A 15,575-nucleotide genomic window follows, 5' to 3' on the forward strand; every position below is an offset into this window, starting at 1 on the left:
CTTTGCACCACAAACAAATGTGCCACTACTTTCCGCAGTTATAAATTCATACCTTTGGTCTGGAGCCTGCTCCCCTTTATAGGTGTGATACCGTAAGCCCTGTGACTGCCTGGAAATGTGTCCCGTTATCAGGATTCAATCGCCTCAGCAAATAAAGGCGAAACCATAATTGCAGGCTCTGCTGCTGGCAAGACCAGCTCACACAAGGGGCCATCACGCCAGGCAGCCAGGAGCTAAAGGCTCCTTTAGGAAGTGCTCACAGGTCGCTAGTAATGAGTGATTAAATGATGAGCAATGTGCCAAGTGGACAGTGTAGGAAGTTGTGCTCCCCTCTAATTATGGAAAGGCATTTTAACAATCCATTTGGACAAAGATCGGGGGAAAGCAACAGCTCTTTACTTACAGGTCAAGAGTTTTCACTAGGAAAAGCTGCAGTTAACAGATGAGGGATATCCTTCCCTCTACAGCACTGAAAAGCCTATTGGCAGGAACCGAGGTCTTCTGCCACCTTCATAGAATCACAAAAAGGTTTGGGTTGAAGGGACCTTAAAGCTCCTCCAGTTCCAACCCCTGCCACGGGCAGGGACCCCTTCCACTAGAGCAGCTTGCTCCAAGCCCCTGTGTCCAACCTGGCCTTGATGCAGGATGCTGCAGCAGCCAAATCAGTGCCTGAGCCACTGAAGGGCTATCCCAGGTTCAGGCTGTGGGACTGTTTCTGAGATGGTTGTGTTATTTTCAGGAGGTTTTGTCCTGTTGACGTCCTAAAGCTCTAAAACAAAATAAGGAGAATTTGGGATGGTTTTAAGCACTTTAAAGGTTTGCAAGTAAGCTGCAACCAGTGATGGTTGAAGTGTAGTGTAAGTGGTGGAGAGCCTCTGCTCAAGCAGCCTTTGGAGCCTGCAGCATTAGCCCCATTCACTTCCCAAATGACCACTGATTATACAAGGACTCCTCTTGGTTTTCCAGCACGGAGCTCTCTTTCTTTATTTTTACAACAGCTGCATTGCCTGTAGATCTTTCTCACCGTCATGCAAGGTTCATAGCACAAGAAAGAGCTGCTTGCTCTTAAAGCCCTAGCCATAAAAGCTTTCCTTTCATTGCTTTGTCTGGGTGGCAGGGAAGAGCTCTCTCCAGTGACCTGCTCTCCTGGTATGTGATTCCTTCCCAGCTGAGTGGAGCTGTGTGCACAGTAAAGGTGAAAACAGGAAAGCCAGCTGAGGTTTGCTGGGTTTATGAAGAGCGTGGTTAGGATAGGCAAGCTCAGGAGAATCCAACGTCAAGGTTTTAAAACTGTTTTCATCTCATAGCCTGTGCAGGAGGTTATCCTGAAGCCCTCATGATGCTCCTCTGGGTGCAAGCAGCCTAAAGGTCTCCTTAGTGTGCGCTGGGTGATGAAATGTGGGTTCTACAAATCACCTGGAGGTGATGGAGGAGCCAGCCAGGCATCGATGGCACCAAATCCTCCGAGTCTGAGCATGTCCTACCCCTCCTGAGCTGCAGAACACGACTTTGCTTTTTGTTCCCCTCCCAGAGAGTTCAAACCAACAAAACCAACAGTGAAACACTTTGAGTTTGGCAGTTACCCAGGCAGCGAAGCAACGGGATGGATAAATTCCATCCCATCACTGGCGAAATACCTGACGTGCTGTTGGTCACACAGGTACCTTGGCATGAGGGAAGCATCTCCTCTGTCCTTGCAGCGTGTCTCTGGGCTCAATGTGAGGCACTGGCCACTGTTTTCTTCTGTCCTCGGATCTTGGTCAGACCTTTAACCTGTGAAAGCCGAAGTGCTGGGTTTTCTGCATCTGAGCATAACTGAAAATCTTGCTCCTTTCGATGCATGAAAGGGCAAATTAATCTCTACCTTATTTTTAGCACTGCTCGCATCATAGAAAGTTTCCCTTCTCTCTCCCACACCCCCCCACCCCGTGTGTAACAAACTTGCAGTGGTTTCGAGACAAAACCCACTTCCTGTGGTTATGTGGATGCCACCCAGGTGATGTCCCTTCCTGGGGGCACAGGTCCAGCAGCCCCCATGTGCTCTCCCTGGCTGTGGCACAGGTCTGATCTCTTGGATCACTTCTTCGCCTGCCCTAGACCTGTGCTGGGCAGTGGTGCAGGGTTTGAGGTGGGGGTGACCCAAGGCAGCAGCCCTGGTACCCAGGGGGTTGGATGGATCCAAGGGAGGGGGACCTTTGAGCCAGACACTATGGTGCAGGGACAGCCAGGTCATCACCCTCCAAGCCATGGCCCTGCAGAGCTGGGATGAGGCCATAGGAAGCTGCTGTCTGCCTGCAGCTGCCTGCTTTGGGTTGTCTCAGACAAGGCCAGTTAATGACTAACTGGTGCTGCACAACCCTGCCCAGCCGCTCCCTGCCCGCGCTGCCCATCCACCTGGATGTGCTGGCTTTGAGACCCACCACCACCTGCTTCCCATGACATGTGTTCTTTCCCCCTTCTTCCCTGGGTAAACCCCACATCTGTCCCTGTGCGCCTGCAGGTTGAGTCACAGCAGAGCCTGTGCTCGTTCCAGCCCTTTGGGCTGGATCTTCCTCTCCTGCAGCCTGGTGTTCTCCTCAGCCCACTGTTGCTCTTGCTCGGTGAATGAAGCTGTTCCCCAGAGGCCAGCACAGCTTTGCTCAGCACAGGGGTTTTCCAGGCAGTATCAGATGCTGGTGGCTGCAGCCGGAGATGTGCTGCCTCAGCCTCACTGCGCTCTTGCCTCTCACCCCAAATGATGCAATATCGTGTCGAGCCCTTCCAGCCTGGAAGTATGGCAAATGAGTGAAATATGCAGGGGAAAACCAGCTGCTTTTCCCCTTGCCTTGTGTTGTGCATGTGCTATCTTTTTAGGCAAACATGAGTTATTTAGTAAAGGTCTTCGCTGCTCATCTTATCATAGAGGGTGATGGCGTCACTGATGAGGACATCCACAGCAGGGACTCGGTGTGCAGGTTTCCTTAACAGCAGAACCCATCACCCGGCTCTGACTTGCAGATGTTGGCAGATAAAAATCAACCACCCCACATGTGTACAGGACCCAGGACAAGCAGGATTCCACCCATCAGCTGCACTGGGATGAGGGGGAGTGGGGAATGGGATCAAACTAGCGAATTCCATGTGCTTCCATGACTCATGAAAAAACCCCTCCGACTGTCTCTGTCAACAGCACGGCTGTTTGGGTAATTCTTAAGGAATCTGGAATTCATTCTTGGAGCTCTCCCACGAGAAAAAGTAAACATACCGTATATAAAACCTCTTTAGTAAAACAAATATACAGCACTTTATATACAAAAATAAAATGTACAAGAAAATAGACCATTACAGCTTAGTGATTCGATTCCTAGGTATAACACATACACACTGGAACCCCTCCCAGCCACGCTCCCCTGCTCGTGCTGGCGCAGGGGCTGCAGGTGCTAGAAGGGATCCCAGGAAGACATGGAATAAATAAAGAGCTCTGCCCCTATCAGTGCAAAAGTTGTCATGCAGCAGCTCTTCAACTACTATGTGGAAGTACATCTGGCATGTCTACGAGCAGGTAACATCCTATGAGTGGACCTGGGTAAGTGTATTATGTGGAAGCAAAGCCTAAACTGGGTTTTCACATCTTATTTACGCAGCTGAAAAATGAACTATGTGATGGAGTAAATCAAAGAAGAGAGCCAATTAGTGCAATTCTCCTGACTAAGTGTATGACAGTCGTTAAGCCCAACGTCACCAGTGTTGCACAGGTAAGCAGCAACCAAAACTAAGGGGTCAGAGTCTCATTTGCAGCGTGTCTCCTCAGCACTCCGTGGGTAAAGTGTCCATCGCACCTCGCACAGGGAGGCAGTGTCTTCCTCCCCAGACCTCCAGCACACTCAGTGGTACCCCACCAGGTCACATCCATCAGCAGAAGCTTCACCTCCAAAGCAATGACAAGGTGCGTACTGCTGCTGAGCATCTTCGGAGCCAGGAGTCCTGCTAGTGATGGGATTCCTTTCCCCTTTCTAATCGATAATGGAGTTTCCCTTGCTAAACTTTTCAGGCCTAAAAGTTAAAACGGAATAGAAAAGCTACTTTCTTCAGTCAGTAACAAACAATTTCTTCCATTCTCTTCAGGCTTGTCCAAGTTTCTACCCAAGAGCAGTTTGTGGTCTGAGGAAGCCAGAGCTTTACAAGCCACAGGGAATGACTTGCATGGGAGCTCTCACTGTCTCCAGCCAGGGAGACAACTCGAAGCTGTTTTTCGGGTCAAAGAACCTGAACTCCAGCTCTCCTAGAGGAAACCAAACACAGGTGAGTACTGACTCGCATGCAGCAAGAGCAAAACAGTGTGTGTATGTGTATACATAAATGTATCTCAAATGGAATGGTTGCTCTAATGGGAGTAAATACCCTAGGCTGATGTTTTGCTGCAATACTCCAAACACTCTCTACTGAACTGTCCCATTTCAGCTAAGTGGAAATACTTCAGTTACATTGCAAGGAGTTCCTGAAAGCTGACACAACCTAAGACAAAGCTGTAGAATACTCCTACCTACTAGAGGTAGTTTCTCTTTTTACCAACAAATTCCTTACAGCCTTCCAACAGGCTCCTTGGAAATCTCACAACACAGGGATGTGTGGACTCCTCCATCTGCATTGCTCCCTCCCAGGTAGTGCCCTGCATGAAACCCGTGCTCTGCATCATCCCATGGCCTTGCCCTTGAGTGGTAACTGAGGAGTCTGTACCTGAAGTTGTGTCGATCTCCCCATCCTGCTCCTTGTAGCTGTAAGTGTTGCACAAGGTCTGTGTGCCCAGCTCGTTGGTGAGGAAGCCTTTCCCCCCGACGCTGGTGGTGTGCCAGTCTTGGGCTGGTTCGAGCAGCTGTAAGAGAGGAAGGAGATGGTAAAACCCACTTCTTCCCATGGGTGCAGTGTTCTGTTTCTTTCCCTTAAGTAGGAGACAGGTCAGCAAAAGAGATCCCATTGTATCTCCTTGTGCTAAGCTATATGAAATTTGGTTTACTCCCAGCCTAAAAAAAAGCTAATGCAAACCAGTGATGAACCCCCCATGTTATCAGTGGGATGAACGTGACACATCTGGAAACACAGATTAAGCTCCATGTGTGTCAGAGGTGGAGGGATGAGCAAGATAAAGTCTTGAGGACTTCTGCAGACTCTAATACAGCAACCTCTACTTCGAGCAGAGCTTCCTCTGACTTTCACATCAGAGTAAATAGCTCCATGGATGTGTCCTCTCCATGTCTGCAAAGCAGCCTTCTCTTTGTCTTTACTTCTTCAGCCCCCCCCCCATTAAACAAGGGTCCTGGATTACATGTCCAGCTCTCTTAGGACTGATCAGACAGCTCCTTCCCTTCCTCTCTTGGTGCAAACAACAATTTTGGCCAATTTTATACAGACCAGAGAGGCAGGTTTTACCTTAAAAATATTCGAATTCATTTCCTCTTCATCTTCGTCTGTGACTGTTTTGTAAGTACACAAAAAAAGAGAAGAAAACAGATGTCAACTTTTCGCATGTTATCCCTTGCACTTCTGCTTCTTCACCACACAACCCACTTCATATTCTCTTGTCACACATTACCACAACCTTTTACTTCCCCCCCAGGGATAACATTGAGGAGAGGCTCTCCTGGGTTTGAGGTGCAGTATCTCATCAGCACCTCCATCCCCACAGCCCTTCATCTCAAATGCTCTTCAACAACCTGAGACTTGCCAAAGCAGAACCTGCTTGGTAGACAGGAGGGAAGATGATTTGCACCCTGAGTGAAGAACCACCCATATTTATTATGGTTTTCCCTATTGGGAAGCATGGTTACCTCTACTGTTACTACTGTACCCAACTCTTGTTCCTCCTGATGCCCACTCCTTCATCCCGCTGCCTTGCTTCCAAATCCGTCTTCACTAGACCAGTGAAAGACAGGGGTAAGGATAAAAGAAGCACCTACCTTCTGAGGATGAAGCCAGGGGAGACACCTGGAGCTGGTAGATGTCATTGGTGCTGTCAGCCATGGTGACCTCCATCTGTGACCTCCAGTCAGTCAGGGAGCTGCTCGCCTCACATGGGGAGAGGTCTGCGGGATGCACCAGGAGGAGTTGGCACTCAGCAGAGACACGACCACCTCTGTTTCCTCCCTGCCCATCTGATGGCCCAGCCCCAAGAGTCATCTTTGTCTTTTGGTGCAGAGATTATGGGTTACACACGAACGGCACTTCCCACTGTGCTCAGAGAGCTAAAAACAGAGTCTCACCTAAGGTGATGGACGTGCTCTCAACCTCCACTTCCTGCCCCATGTAGTCATGGACAGTGTAGCCGCTGTGGTCATCTGCCGGAGCAGTGTTGGTTAGCCTTTCTGCCGACTCCTCCGTCCTCGTATCTTCATGGGACTACAGAAATAAGGGCAGAGCATGAAAAACTTGCCTAAGAACGTGCAAGTGCCTACATGAACAAAAAAAAGCATGAAAACCACCAAAACCTCTAGCTTCTTCAGCAGCCTCCACAGACACATACCTTTCTCTTGCTCCTGTTTCTGGCTTCTCTTGAAGACTTTGACTTCCTTTCTGTTAAGTAAAAACAAGATGAATGTGAGAAAGGGCTGGTATTTTGGGTGAGGGCTGAGCTCTTGCACCTTTGAGCCCTGCTTAGCAAGCTCTGCCGCTGCTGTCAGCAGCGAGTCCTGATCCCCCCTGGTGATGCCTTTAGGCTTGTTCAAAGAATCTGGGATAAAATGTCTGTACAAACTGGACACGAGGAAAACTTCACAGTGAGAACAATCAGCCACTGGAATAATCTCCTCGGGGAAGTGGTGGAATCCCCAACACCGGGCCCTGTTAAGATTCAGCTGGACAGGGTGCCGGGATATCTTGTCTAGGCCAGGCTTTGCCAAGAAAGGTGGGACCAGATGATCCTTGAGGTCCCTTCCAACCTGGTGTTCTAGGATTCTATGACCTGTTACCATTGGCAATAACAGTGCCAAACACCAGTGGTACCAACAGCAGCTGGATTGCTGAGGACTTACCTTTCTTCTGATCCTTTGTCAAGGGTGGCAGCATCCTGTAGACCCTGACGGCGCTGGAGCCTTTGTTGATGCTTTTATCCTTCACTTCTTCGATGTCGGGCAGTGAATTCATAGCGCAGCGGAAATTTGCCTTCCAGGTTTTCGGATCAGGGTCTTTTTCACCTACTTTGTATCTTCCTATAAATAAGAGATGGGGGGAGCGTTTGGACTTCTCAGTGCTAGTTCTTCCCACCGCAAAACCAGATTACTTATCTATTTTCTGACACACACAATAGTAATTATAACTACCTGAGGTGCAACTCAAGACAAAAAGATGTCTTGAGATATGGGTGTGACTGAGGGACATGTAAAGCCAGCACACACCTGTATGAATGGCCCAGCTCCGGAAGAGGCAGGCGTCCTTCTCCATGTCCCAGCCATGCTTAGCTGCATGTTTCCATGGGATTTGAAACATCATCTTGTCCTGAAGGGAAACCCATAGAGATTTGAATTAAAAAGTGTCAAGTGCTAGTTTGGAGCAATGGATTTAACCCAAGAATTCCCAGTAGAAGCTCAGAAATTTTATAAACCCTCTGCTCTGTATCTTAATTAAATATCCATCCTTCCATCTATGCTGTTCAAGGAATTTAAGGCTTTTAATGGCTTCTAAAACTGTGGAAAACCCTGTGTGTGGTACAGTAGAAGTAAGCAATACTGTTAAATTTATCACGTAATCATTTAAATACATCCAAAATTCACTTATATTGCACCTAATCTATTAGTATGTCATGAGCTACAGTATATTTTCTAGGTATACTTTGGTAGAAAATCCCTTTTTAAAGTTGCCCATAATATCCTGCAGGAATCCTAAGGAAAACACGTCCCAGCTTAGAGATCACCTTGGGGTGGATATGGAGACTTCAGAGAATGAGACCTGGCTCCATAAGCCCTGTGCTACAGGTACAGGGATGTAGCTTTGGACCAAAATAAACAGCATTTCCTTCAGGCCAAATCTTAAGCCTGGGAGTCAAAGAGAAGGTCCTGAGCTGGGGCAGGAGGTGTTACAAGAGATCTTGGAGTTTTCTTGGTTCTGCACCATATTCAGCCTGCTTTATTGTCATTTATCCTTTCCCTCCTAGGAGTTTTCCCAGGAAAAATGGAGCTACCACCCCGGGTACCAACCAGAGCTATGTTTTCTGCAAACAAAGGTAGTTGTTTTTCAAACATAATGCAAATTTTCCCCATGTTTTTCTCTCCTTTATGATCTTGACTCCTGTTCAGCGTCATCTGAGAACAAGGATGGCTAATGTCACAGAAGTAATACTGATAATAGCAATAAACCATCCTCACCTTGTTAATCCATATCAGTCCGGGTATCTTATTGGAATTAATCTGCATTTCCAACCAGGGCCTCATGCGCATTCTTGACACCGGCATCTTGCCTGAGGAAGGAGTAACAGGTCAGCAAAGTCCCCCTGCCGTTTGGGACATTCCGCAGTGTCACACACACCCCGTACCGGCTGTACCGCCATGGATGGAACCAAAGCTGCTTCTCGAGTCTCAGCTCCTCCTCGGCACCCGGTACCCAGCACCCCCTCTGCCGGGGAGATGCCCCCGCCGTCGAGAGCCAGAAAAACGCCCGATGTCCCCAAGCCGGGAATGGGATTGGTTGGAGCGGTGGGTGCTGCAAGAGGGGAGCCCGGGGCGGGGAGAGCCCCGGCCCTGGGAGGGAGCCCCCCGGCAGCGGGTGCGCGGACAGGGACGGGACCTCCCTCCGCGTCCCCCGACAGGCACCAACTGCACGGTCGTAGTTTAAAAAGCTTGTTATTAGTTAAGCTGCGCCCCGGGGGAGGCGGGGGGGACCCTGCTGAAGGGGGGATTCCGCGCTGGTAACGGCGACAGCCCCCGGAGGACTGCGCCCTGCGCTCTAGCGGCGCAGCCGGGGCGGGCGGCAGGGCCCTCCCTCCCTCTAGAGAAATAGTTTCCTGTTCGCGGTGTTTGTTCAAGACACCCGGAGCAAAACTTCCCAGGGAGCACAAAACACCGCGCTTCCAGCTTGCCCGGCGGGTCGCGGGCCTGCAGAGCGCCGGCCCCGGCGGGGATGGAGGCTGCCGGAGCTGCCCCGCGGGGAGCACGGCTCGGGCCGCGGCGCTGGCACCCGCTCAACAGCGGAGCGGAGCCTCCGGCTGAGCCCGCAAAGCCGCAGCAGCGCCCGGACATGCCCGACCCCGCAGGCGGGGGGGGGACACATCCCGCCCCGTCCAACCCGCCGCGTCCCGTGGGGCTGCGTAAGGAGTCGCGGCTCCCCGGAGGGATGCCCAGCGGCCCGAAACAGCTTCCGCATGGCAGAGCCCGGCGGGGACCCGCCGAGCCGTGCCCCCGGGGCCGCTCCCACGGACTTCGCCTTGAGCCCCGGTGCCGTGCAAAGTCGCGGGGGGGGGGGGGGGGGGGGGTGCGAGCGACGGGACGGGGAGCACCGCGACCCACCTCGTTGTGCCGAGCCGTGCAAGCCTGTGCAAGAGATGAGGCGAGCTGAGCCGTGCCGTGCTGCGCCGAGCCGAGCCGAGCCGATCCCTCCTCGCCTGCCGCCCGACCCGCCTCTGCCGCTTGCGGGGCGCGCCCTCGGGTATAACGCGGCGGCGGCGGCCGGGATTCCCCGCCGCCCCGGGCTCTGCCGAGTCCCGGCCAATCAGCGGCGCCCCACGGGGCGGCTGCGCCTCCCATTGGCTCCCGCTGCCCGGCATCACTTCGGGGAAATCACGCCGTTGTAGCACCAGCGGCGCGGGGGGAGCCCGCCCCCCCCAACAGCCCCGGCCCGACGGGGGTCGAGCTCCCCATGGGATCCAATCCCGGCGCACAACGAGGGACACAGCCCCCGTCCCGTGGAGGGGTCCAGGCCCCGTCCCCACAGGGGGATCCGGCCCCGGTCACCATCGGGGGACCCAGACCCATCCTACGGAGGGATCGGGCCCCTGTCCCCACCAAGAGACCCAGACCCCATCCAGTGGAGTGATCCAGCCCCTGTCCAAGGGATGGGTACAGTCCTTATCCCTACTGAAGGATGCAACCCCCGTGTTCCCGATATATACAACCCCCATCCCTGGAATCCAGCCCCGGTCCCCCTGACATGCCCATCCCCAATGAGGGATCCAGCTGCAGTTTCCCAAGGGATCCAACCCCCATCTCCCCAACAGATCGAGCCCCAGCCCATCCTCCCCGTGTGCGGCTGCCCTTCATGTGCATCCCCTGCAGCTGGAGATGGCACAGAAATCCCAATGCTTAGACACGCAGACTTGCCACCAGCCCGCAGCAACCTTCATAGATTAGGAAAGGAAATGGATGAAATGCCAGGTCTGGATGAGGGCACTGATGGGTGGGAACTGGTCCAGTCGCGTCCCGATCAACTTGCTGTGGAGCGCTGAGGAACTGGCCCCGGTGCTGGCTCTGAGCAGATCAGTTCCTTGCTCGCTCACTGCCGCAGGACTCTGGGTTGGCACTGGCTCCATGAGACACGCTTTTGCTATTGACAACAGGAGTAATGAAACAGGAGGGCAGAAACCACGTACAGGTTTTGTTAGTCAGTGTTAGCGAGCTGCAGAAGGGATGTGGTAGGGCCTGGAGTAATGGGAACAGTCATGGCTGTAGATAGGTAGGGCAATAGCAAAGGAAAATATGTGAAGATTGTGAGGGATGCTCCAGACTGTCTCCTCCGCATTCATGCTTTCCTGGCATGTAACAGACAGCACGAAATGAGCCATTCAGTGTCAGCGTTAGCCGGCCCAGTGATGCAGGGAGAGGGACAGGAATGCGCTGCTGCGTTCTAATGTTGCACGCTCATTGAATGCGCAGCTCAATGAAACAGGTCCGTGGAGTCACCAGGGTCATTCTGGCTCACATCAAGGTGCACCTAAGCCAGGGGACCGGTGTATGACACGATTCCCTGCCTGGCACCAGCAGACCGCAGTTCCGGTGGGAAGCTGTATTATGAACCCTGCCTGAAGCTGCTCTGTCATTGGTTTGAAAGCCTCCACAGTTGGACAGGAGGGACTTCTGACAAGGGCCTGTAGGGACAGGCCAAGGGGAATGGCTTTAACCTGCCCGAGGGGAGACTGAGATGAGCTCTTAGGCAGAAGCTCTTCCCTGGGAGGGTGCTGAGGCGCTGGCACATGGTGCCCAGAGAAGCTGTGGCTGCCCCATCCCTGGCAGTGCTCAAGGCCAGGTTGGACACAGGGGCTTGGAGCAAGCTGCTCCAGTGGAAAAGCCCAGACCTGGGTTTAAGTGCGGAAGAACGCCCTGTAGGTGTGTCCTGCTTCCCTAAACGGATTTGGTTTTGTCTCCTTGACTTTTTAACCTTGATAGGACCCTTGGCTGGGTCTTTGTGCTGGGTGAGGCACCAGTGAGCTTTCCTCATAGGTGAAGATACAACATATTACGTAAATTAAATGATCAAAGCCGGGCAGTGGTGCATAGACAAGGTGTGTGGCACTGGGACATTTATAGTTTATGGTCTGTGAGAGGGCACAGGTTCACTCCTTAGCACAAGACGTCTGGAGATCTACAGGTAATAGAAAGTGCCCTGAAAAAGAGAGGACAGAAGGTATCTGAGGTTCCAGTGCAGGTATCACCTACAAAAATAGCCACAGCACCATACAACCTAACAATATACACAACATTATACAACCTAAATACTGATGCTGTCCTCCCTTTCAACCTCCCATGGTTTGCCTTCATCCTTCAGCCAGCTCTAAGAACACCAAATCCTGAGCTCCCTGTTCTTCCAGGTTAATGTGTGCACACAGCCTGTGTATCTCACATACCTGAATGGATGTTGAAGAGTGACTTGTCTCATACAAGACTTCGGTGCTGTTATGATCCTTACTGGCTCTTTTCAGTCTGTCCCACCAGGAGCTGGCACCGGGCACCACACAGAACAGGAATAGGAATGCACGAAGGAAGGTTAACGGTCCCAGCCTTAAATCTCCCCTTTCCCTGCTTTAAGCCCAAACAGATCCTACTCAGTGGAACTGAACTGACCTTTCTACCCGTGCTCTCTCCCGTATCTGCATGACAAGCCTCCATGGAGCATGACCTGCCCAAGCTGGGATGCCTTACGTTGGTTTGCTGCGCTGTTATCTCTCAGCTGAAACAAGGAAATAACAACTTGTCTCTCCTGATGTTACTGTGTGTCAGGATGTCCTTGCACTGCATCTCAAAGCTTTCTCCTCACAAAACCAGCTCCTTCTCCCATGTGCACCCCTACACTAACAGCCCTCTCAGCAGCTTGCTTAACGTAGCAAGAACACACACTTGGACTTACACGCACGTGTATAGAAGTGTGACCAAGGGGTAACACCTGCACCACCAGGAGTCGATAAATGATTGGTCATAAAACCCTCCTGCTCCACCCCATTTATCACTCAGCAAGAATTTCTGTACAACACAGAGTCATTTAGGTTGAAAAAGACCTTTATGCCCAAAGAGTCCAGCCGTTAACCTGGCACTGCCATACCTCTGATTCACTGCAGAGCTGCAGCCCCACTCCAGCTCTACTTCACATCATTCTTATCTCAGACACCCACTTGGCCCTGTGGCTCTCAACAACCTCTGGCATTCCCCCTTTTTCATATTTGCCAGCGCTCTTGTTTCAATGGTAAACTGAGACACAGAGAACCAGATTGCTGGACTGTTCCATCACATTTACCCAATCCAGGGAGATCCCATGTCTGGGATTGTTTTCCCAGTGCAGAGGAAATATTTGATGATATTTTTATCTAAGACCAAATCAAATTCCTGACTGATGCAACTCCAGCAAGTGGTATTTGTTATTCTATAATGGGTACCTCTCTGTCTCAATCAGCAGTGCCCTGAAATAAGCTGCTCCCAAGATGACTGTATTTCAGGTAATGCTAAAAACCACAAACTATGTGGCATCAACCCCAGAGCTCCTGGTGTAGCCGAAAAGGAGAGTGATGAATTGGGTGTATGGGCTCTAAGGTCGTTCTTTGTTCCCTGCTTTGCTTGGTTAAGCAGCTCAGGATGACTTCACTCCTGGCCTACATGCACAGTGGTTAATGTTGAACCCCGTGTGCTGTGGAATGGCCACGTCCCAGCCAGCAGCACTGTGCACCGGCCCCCCAAACCTGCCATCTTCAGAGCACAGCCTGGCTCCCTCTTCCCTAGGGATAAGTGGCACAGATTTCTCACCCATGGGCACCCCGCCTGGTGCGGGGCTGCCCGGAGCACACTGGTTTGCCAGCAGTGCAAAAGAAGCATCTTTCCTACCTTATCTCCGCTCTTCCCTCCTTCTGAGGTTACCTTCAGTGGGGATGAGACCCCCCCATGCTTTCCCCCAACCAAACCCAGCAGGCTCTGAACACCCAGAAACATGTTTTAGATGCTGGGGGGTGAAATGAGGGCAGGAAATGAGCACGCTCCAGCACGCACACAGCTGCCGGAGTCGGGGCACACTCCAGAGCCACGTTCACCTCCAGGTAAGCGGAGCACTGGTGTAGAAGTCCATCAGCTTTCCGATAACTGCCCATCCCAGGCTCCCTTCCTAGCTCAGCAAGAGGCAGGGTGCCCTTTCCTCAGGGACGGTGATGCTGCAGGAGCCCTCATGTGTGCAGCAGGACAGGGCTACCCCCAGGTTCAGTGCAGGTACCATGCAGCAGCCAGTGCACTGGCCCTGTGCTCTCCCAGTGCTATACATGAGGTATGGATGGGGCAGATGTCCCTCGGGTGTTAAATCCTTAAGGTGCCCTGGGGAGAAAGACCTTGAGTATTTCACCTTGTGTTGATGGCAGTCTCCCTTCCCAGGACTCTGAATCCAACCAAGGGAGAAGCTCTTTAGCAGGGAATCCCTGCTCTGGCAATTGGGAGAATGGGAGAGGTGGGGATGGGAAGATGGAGACACGGAGAGATGGGGACAGGGATTGCCACAGGAAGCTGCTCTGGGGACTGACAGCGAGCCCCAGGAGGGAACAGAGCCCAAGCTCTGCATGCCCAGGTGGTATTTGGGTGCGGGGAGTGAAGAAACACAGGATGCAGGAGGGGCTCGTGGAGGGGAAGAGTGGGAGCATGGCAAGAGAGAGCCTCTTATCTGCTTCCTCATGGCCCTGGCTGCTTCCTCCCCTCGCTGCTTGGCAGCATGCATCCTCATGCCCACCAGCCCTCAACTGTCCTCTCAACCCCCCTCTGCAGGGGCTGTTCCTCCTTTCTACCTGTTTTAACAGAAACCTGCTCTGATGCAAATTCTCTCTCATTTCCCCCACTTGCCTTCCTCCCTTTTCCCTGTCAAACTCGGAAACAATTCCTTCTGGAGCACACAGAATGGGTGTGGAGCCTTATAGAATCATGGTTTGGGGTGGAAAGGACCTTTAGATCATGCAGTTCCAACTCCCTGCCATGGGTACTCCTTAACACTAGACCATGCTGCCCAAAGCTCTGTCCAAGCCGGCCCCGAACACCGCCAGGGATGCCAGAGCCTTCACCATCACCTGAAGAATGAATGCCCCTTGTTCCCTGCTAAGGGACAGGCACGGTACCATGCCCCAGGTCAGCTCCGGGCAGGCAGCACGAGAGGGGTTAATGCAGAGCAGACGTTGAAGGAGCAGGGGTGAAGTTGTCAGCCGTAAAACCTGCATTGGCAAACAACACAAACCGGCTGCTCCTGGGTGAGTGGCCCCGAGAGCACGGGGCTCGCAGCAGGGCGTGCTGCAAGCTCTTTCCATTTCTTATAAATGCCTCTGTTAGAAAAAGGAAGCTTGGATGAAGCACATGCAGGGGAATAAATAATGTCAGCAATGTTGAAAGCCTGCCCAGATGGCATGATGTAATAGCAGTGAGCGCTCTGATCCACAGGCTACAATAAATATATCCTGGGATGGGCCACTTACAGCTTCCTGGAATTGGAAGGACCCATCTTGGGACCCCAGATCAACACAGCTGTCCCCACTGAGGGCACGGTGTGGGTTCAGACTGAACCCAAGTGAGATTTTGTGCTTGGTTTGGCAGGAGAGAAAGGAAATCCTAAGAACTCGACTGCTGTCCCCAGAATTCCCCAGCCCCTCACTGCTCTCTTGTCCTTGCAGGAGGACATAGAGCTTTGCTGAAGTGTTTGCCAAGGAAAACCCTGGGAGCTGCAGGCACCTGGCAGCTGTGGGGAGTTTGCCTGATGAGGGTGCAGCCCTGCAGCAGCCTGAGCCTCCTGGTAAAGGTCAGAGAGAGTCATTCCTAGGAGCTGGTGGGGGGCATGGGAGTCAGTGGTGATATCATAGTCCTCCTCGCCTCCCCCCCTCTCAGTGGGGCCATGCTGACCCATGGTGTCCCTGCATCTGACCCATGTGAAGTTGAATGAGGAGTCCATTCATTCCTCAGCACTGAAGTCCCACCACTGCAGCTGGGGCTCACATCAGTACAGGAAAGGTGAGTTGTGTATTAAAAGGTATATATATATTTATATGCCTTTAGAGCACCCCTCTGAAGGTCTCCATGGATGCGCTTGCCCAACCAGCCCCCTGAAGAGCAGGCATTAAACCGAAGGGAGCCGCAGCCTGCAGGAAGGCTGGTTGTGCCTGGTGTCTGGCTCCCTGC

At 52.3% G+C, this 15,575-nt stretch overlaps 1 protein-coding gene and 2 long non-coding RNA genes across 3 annotated transcripts; 2 read left to right on the forward strand and 1 right to left on the reverse strand.

Moving 5' to 3' along the window:
• Positions 1–3,241: 3,241 nt before the first annotated feature.
• IRF1 (interferon regulatory factor 1) lies at positions 3,242–9,709 on the reverse strand. The gene is made up of 10 exons (XM_061457109.1): positions 9,461–9,709; positions 8,334–8,425; positions 7,368–7,467; positions 7,005–7,181; positions 6,497–6,546; positions 6,237–6,372; positions 5,934–6,059; positions 5,407–5,450; positions 4,717–4,852; positions 3,242–4,261 (listed from the first exon to the last, which is right to left on the reverse strand). The coding sequence occupies exons 1-10, from the start codon at positions 9,705–9,707 to the stop codon at positions 4,158–4,160; spliced, it is 1,212 nt and encodes a 403-aa protein (XP_061313093.1). The 5' UTR covers positions 9,708–9,709; the 3' UTR covers positions 3,242–4,157.
• On the forward strand, positions 7,463–8,388 carry LOC133271197 (uncharacterized). The gene is made up of 2 exons (XR_009744035.1): positions 7,463–7,943; positions 8,123–8,388. It is a non-coding gene; the product is annotated as an uncharacterized LOC133271197 (long non-coding RNA).
• A 4,974-nt stretch (positions 9,710–14,683) lies between the features above and the next one.
• LOC133271198 (uncharacterized) lies at positions 14,684–15,311 on the forward strand. Its single transcript, XR_009744036.1, has 3 exons — positions 14,684–14,953; positions 15,074–15,198; positions 15,285–15,311. It is a non-coding gene; the product is annotated as an uncharacterized LOC133271198 (long non-coding RNA).
• The last annotated feature ends 264 nt before the right edge of the window (positions 15,312–15,575 follow it).

Source organism: Pezoporus flaviventris, unplaced genomic scaffold (assembly GCF_033815535.1).
Source record: "Pezoporus flaviventris isolate CSIRO_AGI_PZ_B2104156 unplaced genomic scaffold, CSIRO_AGI_Pfla_v1 ptg000023l, whole genome shotgun sequence".
In the NCBI taxonomy this organism is placed as follows: domain Eukaryota; kingdom Metazoa; phylum Chordata; class Aves; order Psittaciformes; family Psittacidae; genus Pezoporus; species Pezoporus flaviventris.

Coding starts and splice junctions, on each gene's coding strand:
- IRF1 (XM_061457109.1), bottom strand. CDS start 9,707: ATGGGAGGCGCAGCCGCCCCGTGGGGCGCCGCTGATTGGCCGGGACTC. Junction 7,468..8,333: donor GACTGATATGGATTAACAAG/GTGAGGATGGTT, acceptor GTTTCCCTTCAG/GACAAGATGATGTTTCAAAT. Junction 5,451..5,933: donor CCTGGCTTCATCCTCAGAAG/GTAGGTGCTTCT, acceptor CTTACAAAACAG/TCACAGACGAAGATGAAGAG.